This window comes from Epinephelus lanceolatus, chromosome 18, assembly GCF_041903045.1.
Source record: "Epinephelus lanceolatus isolate andai-2023 chromosome 18, ASM4190304v1, whole genome shotgun sequence".
In the NCBI taxonomy this organism is placed as follows: Eukaryota; Metazoa; Chordata; class Actinopteri; order Perciformes; family Serranidae; genus Epinephelus; species Epinephelus lanceolatus.
In genome coordinates, this window is record NC_135751.1 from 42,491,834 (window position 1) to 42,507,777 (window position 15,944).

Consider the following 15,944-nt stretch of genomic DNA (forward strand, 5'->3'; position numbering starts at 1 on the left):
TGGGACGAAATGGGATCTCCATGATGGTGACAACAGATCACTGAATGTGACAGCTTGTCCGCTACACCTCAAAGAGAATATTGTTTTCATCATCATTATTATTATCATTGTTTTCATTTATACACTTCAAACTGACGAAAGGAAATGCAAAAAAACAAAACATGAAATCTGAAATGTTTTTTTTTTTCTGAAAATGCACAAACTCAAAGACAAATAGAAAGACTCTTCTTTAGTTCCATGTAAGGATAGTGCACCCAACATGAAAACTCAGCCATTATCTACTCACCCACATGCCGAGGGAGGCTCAGGTGAAGTTTTAGAGTCCTCACATCACTTGCAGAGATCCAAGGGGAGAGGAGGTAGCAACACAACTCCACCTAATGGAGGCTGACGGCGCCCCAGATTCAAACGTCCAAAAACACATCATTGAAACCACAAAATATCTCCATACTGCTCGTCCGTAGTGATCCAAGTGTCCTGAAGCCCCGACGTAAAAAGTTGTTTGGAAAAACCTCATTTGAACTCTGTTTTTAGCCTCATTGTAGCCTGTAGCTCTGACTGCCTCTCTGGGCACCGCGCTCACGTGTGTGCACACAGTTCCTCTCCCCTTGGATCTCTGCAAGTGTTGTGAGGACTCTAAAACTTCACCTGAGCCTCCCTCGGCATATGGGTGAGTAGATAATGGCTGAATTTACATTTTTGGGTGCACTATCCCTTTAAAATTAAGGTCTCTATTGTCAGGTTTGTGTTTTCTCTTTGTGTGTCTGTGGTAAAGAAGCACAACTCTGTGACACCACTGTTCGGCAGAGAGTGGACTTTTATTGAAGTCTTAACATCTCCATTGTGAAACATCTTCAGTCTTACAAGATACCCAAAATCAACAACCCTGTCTTACTCCCAACTCGTCGAAAACAGATGCTCTTTCACTGGCCCATCGGTGTCAGAAACTGACGCACCGTTTAGCAGCGTTACAAGATGACCTGGGTGGCAGCATTTGTTAACAATCCAGGCAACAAGGGCAGTTTAAGAGCAAGAAAGTCCGCACAGGGCAGGAAAGAGGGGAGGTGGATGGGTGAAGTAAACTTTAATCTGGGAGCCCACTGTTCGTGTCGTGTTGGAGTTGTTTCAATAACAACGTAGAATGTTTAGCATCCTAGGCTAGGGTCATATGTCACATAATGTTATTATGTTCCTTACAAGCATCCTTATTTTTAAGCCAAACCATTGTGGGGGTTTTTCCAAACCTAAGGAAGTAAACCAAAAAAAGTGTTTTGCCTACATGAGACTTTATTTAAAAAAAAGACTGTACACATTTAACGAACAGAAACTTTACATTTCCAACAAAAGTGTAAGTGTAATAAAAGAGACAATGCATGTAACGAGCAAAGACTGACTCGCCATCCCTAAATGTCCAAAACTGATGCATGCGGGTACCGAGCCCGTTGTTTTTTGACGTGATGGGAGTGAGAATGTGTTGAAGTTAGAGGACTCAGATCCAGATCTGGGCCAACAAACTTGGTTGAGATAACTCTTGTTTACATCAGACCGCCACAAAACATCAAGATGTTTAAAAAGAGAAAAAAAGAACAAATTTTTCAGATGAAATTTCAATTTCTCACAAAAGCTGTCAAAAACTTACTTTTATGATAGACTTTTTAGATCTTAGTCATTTTTAACTACATGTTTTAACCGGATGAAGGGTGAAAGATGTCTTGATCAAGGCCCAGATGCACCAAACCGACTTCACAGAACTAGCATCAACGAAAGCGGACTTTTGTGTTGCTTTATGTTGCCTGTGTCCCGGCCAAAAATTTGCACATCAACACACAGCAAAGACTCCAGCTGACAGCCAACCAGCACATATGGTGTGCTCCTGCTGAGAGGAAATAAGTCTCCACAGCAGCAGATGGCGGTCGTCTGTATTCATCATTGAAAAAGGGAAACAGGAAGAGCGTCTTGATGCTAGTTAGCCAGTTAGCACATTGACAACACAATCAGAGCATATTTGGGTACCCTGACTGCAGGTGCAGCGCAATTAATATACCTGACAAAATCTTCACACTAGGCCTGACAAACTGAACAATCGATGACAGATGTTAAATGCCTGTGTTTGTTCAGGCAGCTGGGGCTCAGAGGTAGAGCGGGTCGTCCACTCATCAGAAGATCGGCAGGTCGATCGCTGGTTCCTCCAGTCCGCATGTCGAAGTATCCTTGTGCAAGATACTGAACCCCAAATTGCTCCTGATGGCTGTTTCATCAGTGAGTGAGCACGTGTGAATGGTTACTGAGTCACAGGTGTCGCCTTGTATGGTAGCCTCGGCCATCAGAGTGTGAATGTGTGCGAGTGGGTGAATGTGACATGTAGTGTAAAAGCGCTTTGAGTAATTGGAGGACTAGAAAAGCGCTATACAAGTGCAGTCCATTTACCATTTACCATTTACCATGTATTGAGTCATTGTCCAACAGAAGTCATCTGGGGCCGTATTCACAAACATCCTATGAATCATGTCAGAGAGCTCCTAACTCAGCCTAAATGTTTTAATAAAGAGTCCTGATTGAGGGATTTAGGAAAGTTCTCAGAGCAACGCTGAGCAAGGAAGGGACAAAATGTTTTACTGTAGCGAGGAGGTGTGGTTGACCCTGTTGCTAGGTATGCTTTTATAAACAGGTGTGATTGGTTGTCACAGTCACACCCTTTGTGAGCCTGTAAGGTGTGAGGACCCCCAGTGGACATGAAATGAACTGCATCACAGTATGAGACTGTGAAAGGACTTCACGCCACTGTCCTATTTTCAGCTTCACTACACGTGGAATTAAATGCTTTTCTCCCCACTCGCTCTCTGCTTGTACAGACAAGCTCCTGTAGCAGCTCGACTCCTCTCCTTACCATGGATGTATAAAGAGAGCTCTGTAGCTATTGCTGTGTCTCCTGTGCGATGACGAATGGATGAAGAGAGACCTCGTTGTTGAGGTCGAGAAATATCCTGAGCTAAACGACCCACAGTCCTGTCATTATAAAGACAGATACTTCCTGGCGAGTCATAGCTCTGTTGATTGGCTCTTCAGGTGAGAAATCAACTTAGTGGCTGTCCACACATAATTTGAAGCTAATGCAAAGGTGGAAGAAGTATGCATCTTTCAGTAACAATAACTTTGCGTGGTCGTCTGTTGACCAGCTGCAGAACGACGTGTCCAGTGTGCTAGGACCAGCACTTGGCATCACATGGCGGTGCAGCACCAATGTGTTTCCAGCATTAGGTGGAAAACGTGTGCATATCTCTTCTGGGATCGACCACACATATTATCCCTGCACGATCTAAGGTTTGGAGAAAACATCTCAGACCTCTTTGTGTTTCCACCATTTTCTCCCCTGCTTAAGAAACTCTTAAGCCTCTTTAAGGTTCTCCTTCCTGCTCTGAACAGTTTTTCACCTTTTGAGCTCTTTTCAGGTCTAAGATGCTCGTGAATAACTTTCATCTTTACGAGGACCTAGGCTTGACGTTACGAGGAAATTCTAAGAAAACTTCACAGTTCTAAGAATTTCGTCACTAGGAGCAACTCTTCGTACGAGGAAGCTTTGTGAATACGGCCCCAGACTTATCAATAAATGTTGTAGAGGTGAGAAAGGTCTAAGGCGTGCCATGTCTCAGCTGTCACGACAGGATAGACGTGAGCTCTTTCAAAGCTATTGAAGTCAGTGGATGCACTAAGAGTGTAAGCGCCCATGTTGTCGATGAGAAGCCAGTCCCCCACGTAAGACTCAGGCATCCAGTAGTTGCTTGTTACTTTGTCGATGCTGTCGCAGGTTGGACCCCAGATGACAGACCGGTATCGCCGCTCGCCGTTCTCAACAGCCTGCACAAACAGTAAAAAGAAAAATCCACATCACACATGTTGTCATATTCTCTCTCAACCTACTCCTTTCATCTCATATATGACATCAAGTTTTAAAATGTTCTCGGCCAGATGGAAAGTGACAGCCTCCAACCTACTGTTCCAGATCTTATTTTAAACAAACAATTCTCAGTAACTGTGCATGAAGAGGACATCAGGTTTGTTCATTTATAACTCAGGAACCTAAGCATCCATCCATTCATTTTCAACCGCTTATCTGAAGCCGGGTCTCGGGGGCAGCAGGCTGAGCAAAGTACTCCAGACATCCCTCTCCCCTGCAACACTTTCAAGCTCCTCCTGGGGGACTCTGGGGTGTTCCCAGGCCAGACGAAATACATAATCCCTCCAGTGTGTTCTGGGTCTGCCCCGGGGCCTGCTACTAGTTGGACATGTCCAGAAAACACCTCTAACAGGAGGCACCCAGGAGGATCCTGATCAGATGCGATCAGCTCTCTCTTCACCAGGAACATCCAGCACAGCGCTCGCATCACTGCAGATGCCATGCCAAACCGCTGATCCATTTCACGCTCCATTCATAATCTTGTTTCACAGAACCTTCAAACACTGAAGTTCTTACATGGTGACAGGGTTGATATTAACCAGCCCGCCCTCAACCAAAGAATGGCCCTATAGGTGCAAGTAACTTATTATGACCCATATTTACATTTATTGTTAGGTGGCGACCTCTCGTTGCAGTTGTAAATTATGACATGAGCGATGACGTAGTATAAAGATTGACAAAGATCACATAGGAGCAAGATTGGCATAGACGGATGGGTCAAACAAACACAGGACTTTCACCCTGGAGACTGGTGTTCATGTCCCGTGTGAAACTAAAAGTCAATGTAATAATGACTTTGACCCAAACTTTGACCTTTTTTTCAAAACATAACCACGTACTTCTGGTGCATGACTGGGACCGTTAGCAACCTTGCAACCACGTTTACCAGCGGTGACAACTTTGTGATGGCTGGCATGGTTCACACCTTGTGAGTTGTCATGGAAAATTGTGGTCTAGATGGCACCTACTGCAGAGGTAACTACCACAGAATTGGTTTTGAGTGTTTTGCCAGGTGTTATGTCTGGTTGTCTGTGGACATTTGTTGTCAACCCAACAGTGTCACCACTGCGCAAGATTCACCTTCCTTCTTTACAGGTGTGTAGTTGAGATGAAAATGAAGCTTGAGTTCAAAGATGAATGTGGTCTGAGCAAAGGGGCTTGAAAAGGTTGGGTAGGAAGTGATAAAAGGGCCATTGGCTCCCCCACTGTACACCCCTGGCCCACATTGGATATAGGTCTCATATTGCTGTATCGTGGCTGAAGTGATCCCATCGCAGGATCGTCTCTCGTTAAAGCAATCGTTAATACAAGCACAAGTTGCTGGCGCTGTCCAGCAGTCATGTATGTTGTTTTGGGAGTCACTGGTAAGGTATGAGGATGTATTGTATTACCCTGTGAGGATATGGTTTAAGGTCGGCGTTAGCTGGGTCAAAGATAATGCAGCTCAGGGAACCGTACACTCCATCGTTAAGGTAGTACATCATCATTCTGTCACAGCCCTTTTCCTCATCATCTGGAAAAAATACATGCAAATAAACATTATTAAAATGGCAACTATCATTCATTCAGCAAACACTTTGAAAATAAAAGGACAATTATAATAAACATTAAAGCTGTAAGCAGCGATCAACAGGCCCTTGGAGCTTCCTGTGTGTCGGGGGTGCTGGCAGGATGCTGGTCGATGGGACCGTTTGATACTGCGCGCACAAATTGGACATTATGTGGTGCCAGAACACATGTGCTGAACATGCGTGAAGTCGCTACATGTCAAGTGTCAATTACACAACGTAGAATTCCTGTAAATCCACTGTTGCCAGTGGGTGGCACAGTTACTTTGACTCAGTATTGGTATGCAGATGCCTTCAAGCTGAACTCTCATTAATTACAATGTCCCCCCAAGTTACAGCAGCTTCCTGTTTAATGGTGTTTAATGGTGTTTAATGGTCTTATGATGTGACAGCCCAGTTTTAATGGCCAAAGATACACCAAAATTGCACCAGTGATTTAAAACGGCTGACCTAACGTTAGCGTAGGGCTCCAAGAGGCCTTTTGATTCTTTGCAAGGGACTTGTGTCTCCTAAATTTCATACATCTTGATGAAACATACAGTGAGTGCTACTTTGTTGAAATGTTGTAGGGGGGCTCTCTTAAGCATCTTTTCGAGCATCATTAGCCCGTCAATAAATAATAATACTTCCTTGCACTGGTCAGATTTTGAGCCCTAATGGTCCTTTTTATCGTTGGTACCTTTGCCCCTACACCACATGCAACCAGGTATCTGGAGTTCTGCACAAAGTAAGTACTGCAAGTCTTGATTGCGCTAACCCTAGATACTCAACAGTCATGTGGCTTCAAAAGACACATAAACATTACCGCTGTGGTCGTCCATATCATCTAAGATTACTCTTTTGGCAATGACGTTCAGTGCCACTGTGAAGGCTGATTCCACAAAGAATCGGCCTGGTTCTGCCATGATCTTCACCCCGCAGTCAGGCGGGAAGAATTTATCCAGTGCTTCATTAATGACTTCTGAACACTAGGAGGGAAAAACACAATGGGTTGATAGTTTATGACCTGTGAAATATTCTATCAATAATCCAGACATTTTGCTGACACTTCAATACGAAGTGACCAACTGTAACCAGCATCACAGAAAACCTGGATGAAAACTATAGTGTAGATGATGACCTGGCTTAAACTGCTGTTGTTATCCTGCAGTGACTTCAGCCATGGTTTGGCATGTTTCTGGCTAAACTGGGAGAATCAATTGCTCTCTGAGCTATAATGGCAGGAAATGGCCCTTGGACAGTACCTTCAGTTCCTACAATGCTTGTTTGTCACACACTATAAATTGTCAGGACGATTTAATTATTTGGCTTTCTCACGAGTGGACGCTCCAATGTGTAACTCCATGTCTTAGTCTCTCTCATTTTAAGTCTTGTTTATGCTACAACATATTTGGCATTGTCGGCAGGATAACAACAACAGTTTAAGCCTGGTCATCATCTACACTATATACTGACAAATGACAAATGACAATGTTGGATAAAACGTCACCAACATTGCATTAAATGTTGCAACGTATTGGGCCCACGAATGATGTCACATCCTTAGTTATGTAATTAATGTTAAGGTGCGGAGGTTAGATTTAGGAAAACAAACATGGTGAGGATGCACCTTAAAATGACTCAAAGTTAAGACGGATGAACACGTGACTCCAGGGAAAAGTCCCGGGCTAAAGTCTGTTTTTATGTGACCCATCCACCACCCCAACCTGCCTCCTTACAAGCACTCAGGACTGCTTTCTTGTTTAGCGCCATCACCCCATTGGTCACATGATTGCAGCCTTTCAAAATACATGGGATATGTATGAATTTTGCTCTTCGGAGGAAAATGACCCAACAGCATCACCAGGTCAATATCAGGGCGTTTAGATGTAGTCATTACTTCTGCATCATTCTGTGGACCTATATATGTTTTTGTTTTTTTGTTCATTTTGTCATTTGTTTGACCGGCATAATAAAGGCGCAGCACAACCATGAATGAGCGCTACCACTGTGTATTTTTTTAACTTCACCTCCTCAAATGATCCTTGAACACCTCCGGCCCCAGAGAACCCTCCACCAATATCCAAGAGTCTCATCTGGAATCCCTGCAAATTCTGAAAAAGACAACAATCAGTTGTTAGTGTTCATGTTGATTGTTAGAAAGGAAGAGTGGTTGTGCACTGTTCTACTGTGCAGACACACCTGGACAGGTATGACCTTCATGGAAGAGTCATCAGAAGAAAACCTTTCCTGTGTCCTCACCACTAAATTCAGCCTCACAACTTTGCAAAGAAACACTGAAACAAGCCTGATGCTTTCTGGAAACACGTCCTGTGGACTGATGAAGGTAAAACAGAACTTTTTGGACACAATGAGCAAAGGTATGTTTGGAGAAAAAAAACTGTTAAACACGGGGGTGGATGGATGATGCTTTGGGCTTGTGTTGCAGCCACTGGCAGGGGAAACATTTCACGGGTAGAGGGATGAAGAGAGCCACGCCCCTCACAGTCCCCCGACCTGAACATCATTAAACATCTGTGGACAGACCTCAAAGAGCAGAGCATGAAGACGGCCCAAGACTCTCACAGAGCTAGAAGCCTTCTGCAGGAAGAATGGGTGAATATCTTCCAAATAAGACCTAAGGACTCAAAATTGACCAAAACATTCAGTTTAATTCTTGTGTTCTGTTGCTACGACAATGACTTACCCCCATGTCAAAGACACGTCGTGCATCTGCTATGGCCTGCCTGAACGCCCCGCCGTCAGTGCAGCCACTGCCGACATGAAAGCTGACCCCGATGACCTCCAAGTCGAGCTCTCCGGCACGTTCCAGCAGCTTACCAACTGACTCCAGACTGGCTCCGAACTTTGAATTGAGTCTCACCAACGATTTGGAGTCATCCACTGCGATGCGGAGTACCAGTCTGGAAAGATTCAAAAGTATTAATACACTAAAAAGAGTCTACACTCAACAGAAACAAAAACATTAGTAGTTGGTCACTTACTTGGCTTTGGGGTGGCACAGAGAAATTTTTAGGAGTTCATCCTCATTATCAAAAGTCATCTTATCGACTCCATGAGCACAGGCGTATCTGATGTGTGACATCGGTTTGGTTGTATGTGCGTAAATGATTTTCTCAGGTGTCACTCCGAGGGACAGCATCATCTGGATCTCACCCTGTGTTAGACCCAAACATGTTTCAGATGAGCAGCTGAGAAGGAGACAACGTTTCTCTATGACAAAGAAAACAGAGCTAGACGATCTCTGAGATACCTTGCTAGCACAGTCGAAACCAGTGTCCAAAACATTCATCATCCTCAGAACTGCTGCTGTGTTGTTGCACTTCACTGCATAGAAAGGCTTGACTCGGGGGAGGTTAGTGATCCACCTGTGGTGCCTCTTCAGTATGCTGTCTAGATTTGCCACATGGAAAGGCTCTTCATTGTCCTGAATAAAATAAAAAAAAAATACCATAACATTTTATTTTGGAAAAATGAACATCCCAAGAATCTCAACTATCTCACAATTCTTCCACACAGCTCTCACCTTGTACAGTGTAGTCTGATGTATATCTGTTTCATGGATTTCACGTCCACTTGCTTCCCCTCACTTCTACAGTAAGGTTACCTTCGTCTCCGACCTTGTGATCAAATCGCTTTTTAGTTACTTCACTTCTCTCAGTTAGCTTTGTATATGTCACAAGGTGGAAGCGCTAGTTTTATTGTGTTTATCTTTTTTGTGTTTTTATATATTTTGCTTTGTCTTGCATGTTTTTATTGTGCTTGGTTTTACTATTTTCATTTGCATGCTTTCATTTTATAATCGTAAAGTTGTTGTGGTGCCAAATACCTGCACCTGGCAGAAAAGTCTGTTACAGATGGACAGTGAAGCCACCCAACCAGACAAGACTGTGTTGAATAACAACCAACGAGGTGGTGGGGAAGGAAGGCCTCAGCAAAAATAAGTTTGGAATAAAGAGGCCAGGTGTGCTGGATCGGGTGAAACCGAGAGAACAGCCGGGAGGACAGCTCGAGGAGAGTGCTCGAACCAGAGCAGAGGATGCACAAAGGAAGCAGCATCAGGGGACAGTGACGAGACGTCACTGTGTTGGAAGCAGCGTGGCAGTTGGCAGTCTATCCAGGGGTGATCCTCCGAGAGAAGCTGGTGCAGAGGAGCAACCGGCAGCCACAGCAGTACGAGGCATCATAGTTGTCGGGCAGAATTGGGAGCTCTGTCTGATTACGTGAATGTGCCTCACCTCAACTTAGGTGTAGTGGGTAATAGTGCTGTCGACCAATGACTGCCCACTGTCTTTATAACAGGTTGCCTGTGGACGCATGGACTTTGGACATGGAGGAGTGGAGCTGCAGGTGCTGCGACGCCAATTTGGCCAGACCCTGTTGCCAGATAACTCTGCTGGACTGAGATAAGGACAATGATTGTTTTAATCCTCGAGCTTCTTCCCAGACATTTTTAAGAACATTTTACTTGGGCCTTTTATATTCTTTATGACTATTGCTTTGTTTTGAGAAAACAGTAATTTAGTATTTTAGATTTTTGTGTAGGTTCTTATATATACCACTAGTGGGTTTTTAGTACTGCAATTATTTTCATTTTTGTAACTTTTGTTTTTTTACCTCACCTCCACCCCTTGGTGTTGCTCTCCACCTGATTTTAGAACCCACTACGTATACCCCACCCCCTCTGACATACATATTGTTAATAGTATTTACCATTTGTTTTTGCATATACTGTTTTTGATCATTTCAATAGCGACGTTAGCCAGTCAGCTTGCATAGCTGGCAACTAAAATGAAGAGGAGCACCGTAAAGTTTATGATGTGGACAGCTCTATGGAGCTTTATAGCTCGCTTTCGCAAGATGGTTTGTGTCGGTCTCGTAATATTTTTGAAAGCTTTTCAAAGCAAGTGTGAAAAAAACATCAAGCTAACAATAGCTAATGTCTGAAAATCAGGCTAACGACGTAACAAATGGTAAATACTCTAAACAATGAGTACAAAAATCACAATGAAAAGTGGAGTAACAACTAACGTAAGGATTAAATTAAAAAGCACTGTGATTACTAAGGTTGGAGAAGAATGTAATAATGTTATTGTAGAGTTGACAGGAAGTCAACAGATATTCCAGTATTGTTGATAGTATTTACTGGGGTTTTTGTATGTTGTGTTTTTTTTTTGTTTTTTTTTTTAAATCATTTTGATTATCACCTTAGTTTCATACAAGATAACTGATAATGTTGGGTTAGTCACTCAGTGCAACACAATCTTTGGAGCTTAGCCAACATTACGTTGCTACGGCCCATTTTTACACTCAGTTTTTAGAAGAGCTGCCAAAAATATTGAAGTGACTGTCTGTCTTAAGAAAGCAAGCAGTAAAGCTCTGGTTAGCTGACTGGCTATTTCAAGACTGAGGTGCATATCAAAATGATCAACACCACATATACACAAACACAAACTGTACTTATATGTATAAAGCTAACTGTGAAAACTGAAATGGCGTTAACTAACTAATGGATGAAAAGCCACTGAGATCGAAGGCTAAGGTCTGACGTAAATGTTACAATAGAGCTGACAGGAAGTAAAGAGACGAGCAGTTTGTTAAACAGATATACAAAACACTACATTGTGCAAGCAGAGAATTACACAGATAAATAATTCAGAAAACTTAAGAGTTAACTCTCTGATACTCACCAATAAACCACGCTCTTTTATTTTATAGTCTATGAAATCACTGATGGTCCTTCCGTTGTCTAAGATGTCAATGTGATATTTCTCAGGGGAGACAACTGATCCGTTTGTAGTTACTGGCGCTGCAAGAGTTTTAGAATTTAGAATTTATTTCGGTCTGCAAATAGAAATGCGAACATCGTGTATTAATCCACAAATTCATGTAAATAAAGTCAAATCCTCTCACAGTGCAAAACATTACAATAAAATATCACATATATCATATCATATTTAGCAATCAACAAGAAAACAAACCAAAATAGGTTAACAAGGCAAAACAGCAACAAAGACAAAATACAACACACACACAAGTTCCTGTATCCTGTTCTTCTACGTCAGTACTACAGTGTGATCATCCATTTTCATATTTCATCAATATGTTCTTTTTAACCTTTTGTTTAAACCTATTCAATGTTAGACATGTTTTCAGTTCCTCACCACACCTGTTCCATAAACTCACTCCTTTAACTGAGATACAATGTAGTTTGACGTTGGTCCTCACCTTAACATGAAAATACCAATCTTAGCACACTGACTTGACCTTCGCTCTTCTGTAACAACTTTTGGATGCTTTTAGGCGACAACTGTTTTTTTGCTCTGTACATCATTTGAGCCGTTTTAAAGTCAACTAAATGTTCAAATTTAAGTCTTTAATAAATAATGAGTCTGTTGGTTCTCTGTGTGAGGTTTTGTTCACAATTCTTAGGTCTCTCTTTTGAAGTATGAAAATTGGAGTTGTATTTTATATGTATTTCCACACACTTCCACATATTAAGTAATGTATGACAGACTAGTGTATAATGAGGCTTGATTCAGAGGATCTTTATATAATATTGCAGTTGACTTTTAAATTTTGGCTTTGATACAGTTTATGTGAGGCTTCCAGCCCAGATATTATCGATTAAAACACCTAGAAATTTAATATCCAATACGCCTTCAATTTCAACTTTATTTACCACAAGTTTGCTGTTTGAGTACCAAAAACTATATTAATAATATATTCTAAAACTATATATTTCCATCTCTTTAGCGTTTCCAATTATTTCCCCATTGTATCCAAAAGTTGTTTTGACTTCTTACCACTATAAAATAAATTTGCATCATCTGCAATTAATATAATTTTTAATACTTTGGAAACCTCACATATATTATTAATATCCAAAATAATAAACAATGGCCTCAACACTGAGCCTTGGAGAACCCCACAGGTGATCTTTTATAGTTGTGAATCACAGTTATTTATGTGTACATAGGGAAACCTATTCTCCAAGTAACTGCTTAACCAAGAAAGTGCTAATTCCATTTTTGTAGTTTCTTTAATAATAAATTATGGTCAGCCGTATCAAATGATCATGAGACCGTGAGACATGGGCACCGCCTTCATGTGTGTTCACGTGCTTTCGCTGGTCTCACACACGTGAGCGCGGTGCCCAGAGAGGCAGTCAGAGCTACAGGCTACAATGAGGCTAAAAACAGAGTTCAAATGAGGTTTTTCCAAACAACTTTTTATGTCGGGGCTTCAGGACACTTGGATCACTACGGACGAGCAGTATGGAGATATTTTGTGGTTTCAATGATGTGTTTTTGGACGTTTGAATCTGGGGCGCCGTCAGCCTCCATTAGGTGGAGTTGTGTTGCTACCTCCTCTCCCCTTGGATCTCTGCAAGTGATGTGAGGACTCTAAAACTTCACCTGAGCCTCCCTCGACATATGGGTGAGTAGATAATGGCTGAATTTACATTTTTGGGTGCACTATCCCTTTAAGTGTTTTAACAATATCAGTAACTTCTTTTTAATCTGCTCCCTCAATAAACGCTGAGGTTTTTATTTGAATATCTTTACTTCCCACATCATCTCTACTACCAGAACCAACATTTCTTGCACACTTTTTGTATACACTTGTTTAACCGTGGCTTTTCAACAAAGTTCTGATTCACTAGAGAGATGATAAGAAGTAAAAGACAAAAGCATAAAATGAATACATATTGTAAATTTGAGGTTGGATCATAATCAAAATCAGCCTTAAATGTATTTAAGAGCTATTTACCTTTATTGTGCCATGCTAGACACTTTAAAAACCCAAAATATCACAACATATCAAACATCTGCCTCACATTATATCACGTTAAACATCACAGAGTTTCATGCTCAAGTTCAAGTTTTTCTTTCTCCTTACCAAGGCCCAAGTGCCCCTCCATTATGATGCAAACCTGAGAATCTTAAATTCCAAATTAGTGTAAGTGTTATCTTAGCATTCCTATGAAACTATTAGCTGGAAGTGAGTTTGACATAAAGTACTGACATACATCCAACTAACTTTTCCCTTTCCTCTGAGAGGTCTCTCAGTATCCTAAAACAAACTAACAAATTAGGTGTTAATCCGTTTGCCAGAGGGCAACAAGCTGTTTATTCTGGTCGTTACGGCATTTTTGTTGATGTTCTGTCACAGTCAGGAGGTACAGTATGGGGAAGTTAAAGGACATATTACATAAATTAAATTCTTAATTGCATATATTTTCACATTCTCACACTGTGAGCATTTGTACGCTATTCAGTATTCTGCACACTCCATCCTCTTCATTTTAACACTCTGTACAGCTTTTTACATTTTAACATATATTTTACGTGTGTGAATGCTGATTTAGCATTATCATTATTGAGATTTGAATCTTTATTCTTATTCAACCTTCCATACACATTACTTCTGCATACTTCCAGCTACAGAAACCTTACAGACGTACTCAACTTTTTATGCTATTAAACTTTTTTTTACTATGGAGAAAATCTTCAAAACTTCTTAAACTTACTCCACTTTGAAATGCTCCTGCTACCACACACTTTAAGCTACAAACTTCTCTTAAACTTTAAACGGGTCACAAGCTTTTGAACTATTAACCTTGTATACAGCTTTTTTATATACAAAGCCATTACACTCGTACAATAATCCATTATTTACCTTAACTAAAACTAAAACCTTAACATGCACACACCAGACTAGTCAGTTAACGTTTTGTCTCCTGACCTGAAGGCTGCATCCTGCTCCCTGACATTGCTGTTCATCCATAGCTTTTGGTTGGGAAACACCTTTATTGTTCTCAGTGCTGTCACATTCTTTATGCAAAAGTTAATGTATCCCAAAACTGAAACCATATATTCCTTCAGTCTTTCCCCCTGCAAACAGTTCCCAATCTGTGTTGTCAAAACACTGCTCTGCCATTACATGCAGGATGTTATGGGAAAATGTTAAAGGCATAATTCATTGCAATAAAATGAAGGGCTTACGTGGTGCCAGTTGTATTTCTCTCATCCAAGAAACGGTGCCTTGCCCTTGTGTCATGTTCTCCTTGTCTAAAATGGAATTTCAGTTTTCACAGTTTTGTGAAACAGCAGAATGACTCTAAAATGAACTGTTAAGTCCAGTATGGGAATGACAGATGCCTGGATGTGTATCTGTGCTAACCCTCCTAACAAGAAGGCGGTCCATGTCACCTGATCAGAGACACACAACCTTCAGCGAATGAGGACATGATAGCTCACAGTGTAAACATAGAAATGCAAAGGTAATAATTTACATACACAGTCTTTCTATTTATTTAGACAAAATGGAAAAGTCTGACAATTCCGGTTTTCATCCATCCATCCATTTTCATCCGCTGATCCGGGGCCGGGTTGTGGGGGCAGCAGGCCAAGCAAAGCACCCCAGACGTCCCTCTCCCCGGCAACTCTTTCCAGCTCCTCCTGGAGGACTTCAAAATATTCCGAGGGCCAGATGAGATATATAATCCCTCCAGTGTGTTCTGGGTCTGCCCCGGGGCCTCCTACCAGTGGGACGTGCCCAGAACACCTCTAACAGGAGGCGCCCAGGAGGATCCTGATCAGATGCCTGAGCCACCTCAACATGAAGCAGCAGCGGCTCTACTCCAAGCTCCCTCCAGATGTCTGACTCCTCCCCCTATCTCTAAGGCTGAGCCCAGACACCCTACAGAGGAAACTCATTTCCACCGCTTGTATCTGTGACCTCATTCTTTCAGTCACTACCCAGAGCTCATGACCATAGGTGAGGGTTGGGACGCAGATGGACCAGTAAATCGAAAGCTTTGCCTTCTGGTTCAGCTCCCTCTTTACCACAACAGACCGGCACTGTGAACAAGACCCTGAGATACTTGAACTCCCTCGCTTGAGGCAGTGACTCTCTCCCAACCCAGAGAGGGCAAACCACTGGTTTCCGACAGAGGACCACGGCCTCAGACTTGGAGGTGCTGACTCTCATCCCCACTGCTTCACACTCAGCTGCAAAACGCTCCTGTTTTGATCAACATTCTAAATCTGTTTGGACGAAGAAGCAAATGAGTTTGGTGGGACGAAATGGGATCTCCATGATGGTGACAACAGATCACTGAATGTGACAGCTTGTCCGCTACACCTCAAAGAGAATATTGTTTTCATCATCATTATTATTATCATTGTTTTCATTTATACACTTCAAACTGACGAAAGGAAATGCAAAAAAACAAAACATGAAATCTGAAATGTTTTTTTTTTTCTGAAAATGCACAAACTCAAAGACAAATAGAAAGACTCTTCTTTAGTTCCATGTAAGGATAGTGCACCCAACATGAAAATTCAGCCATTATCTACTCACCCATATGCCGAGGGAGGCTCAGGTGAAGTTTTAGAGTCCTCACATCACTTGCA

General features: G+C 41.9%; 1 protein-coding gene across 1 annotated transcript; it reads right to left on the reverse strand.

Annotated features, from left to right (window-relative positions):
- Positions 1–799: 799 nt before the first annotated feature.
- On the reverse strand, positions 800–14,664 carry LOC144458620 (ornithine decarboxylase-like). Its single transcript, XM_078161453.1, has 9 exons — positions 14,532–14,664; positions 11,214–11,332; positions 8,777–8,950; positions 8,508–8,680; positions 8,210–8,426; positions 7,533–7,616; positions 6,329–6,491; positions 5,347–5,468; positions 800–3,855 (listed from the first exon to the last, which is right to left on the reverse strand). The coding sequence occupies exons 1-9, from the start codon at positions 14,584–14,586 to the stop codon at positions 3,601–3,603; spliced, it is 1,362 nt and encodes a 453-aa protein (XP_078017579.1). The 5' UTR covers positions 14,587–14,664; the 3' UTR covers positions 800–3,600.
- Between the last annotated feature and the right edge of the window lie 1,280 nt (positions 14,665–15,944).

Coding starts and splice junctions, on each gene's coding strand:
- LOC144458620 (XM_078161453.1), bottom strand. CDS start 14,586: ATGACACAAGGGCAAGGCACCGTTTCTTGGATGAGAGAAATACAACTG. Junction 8,427..8,507: donor CTGTGCCACCCCAAAGCCAA/GTAAGTGACCAA, acceptor GAATCTTTCCAG/ACTGGTACTCCGCATCGCAG. Junction 6,492..7,532: donor TTCAAGGATCATTTGAGGAG/GTGAAGTTAAAA, acceptor TTTCCCTCCTAG/TGTTCAGAAGTCATTAATGA.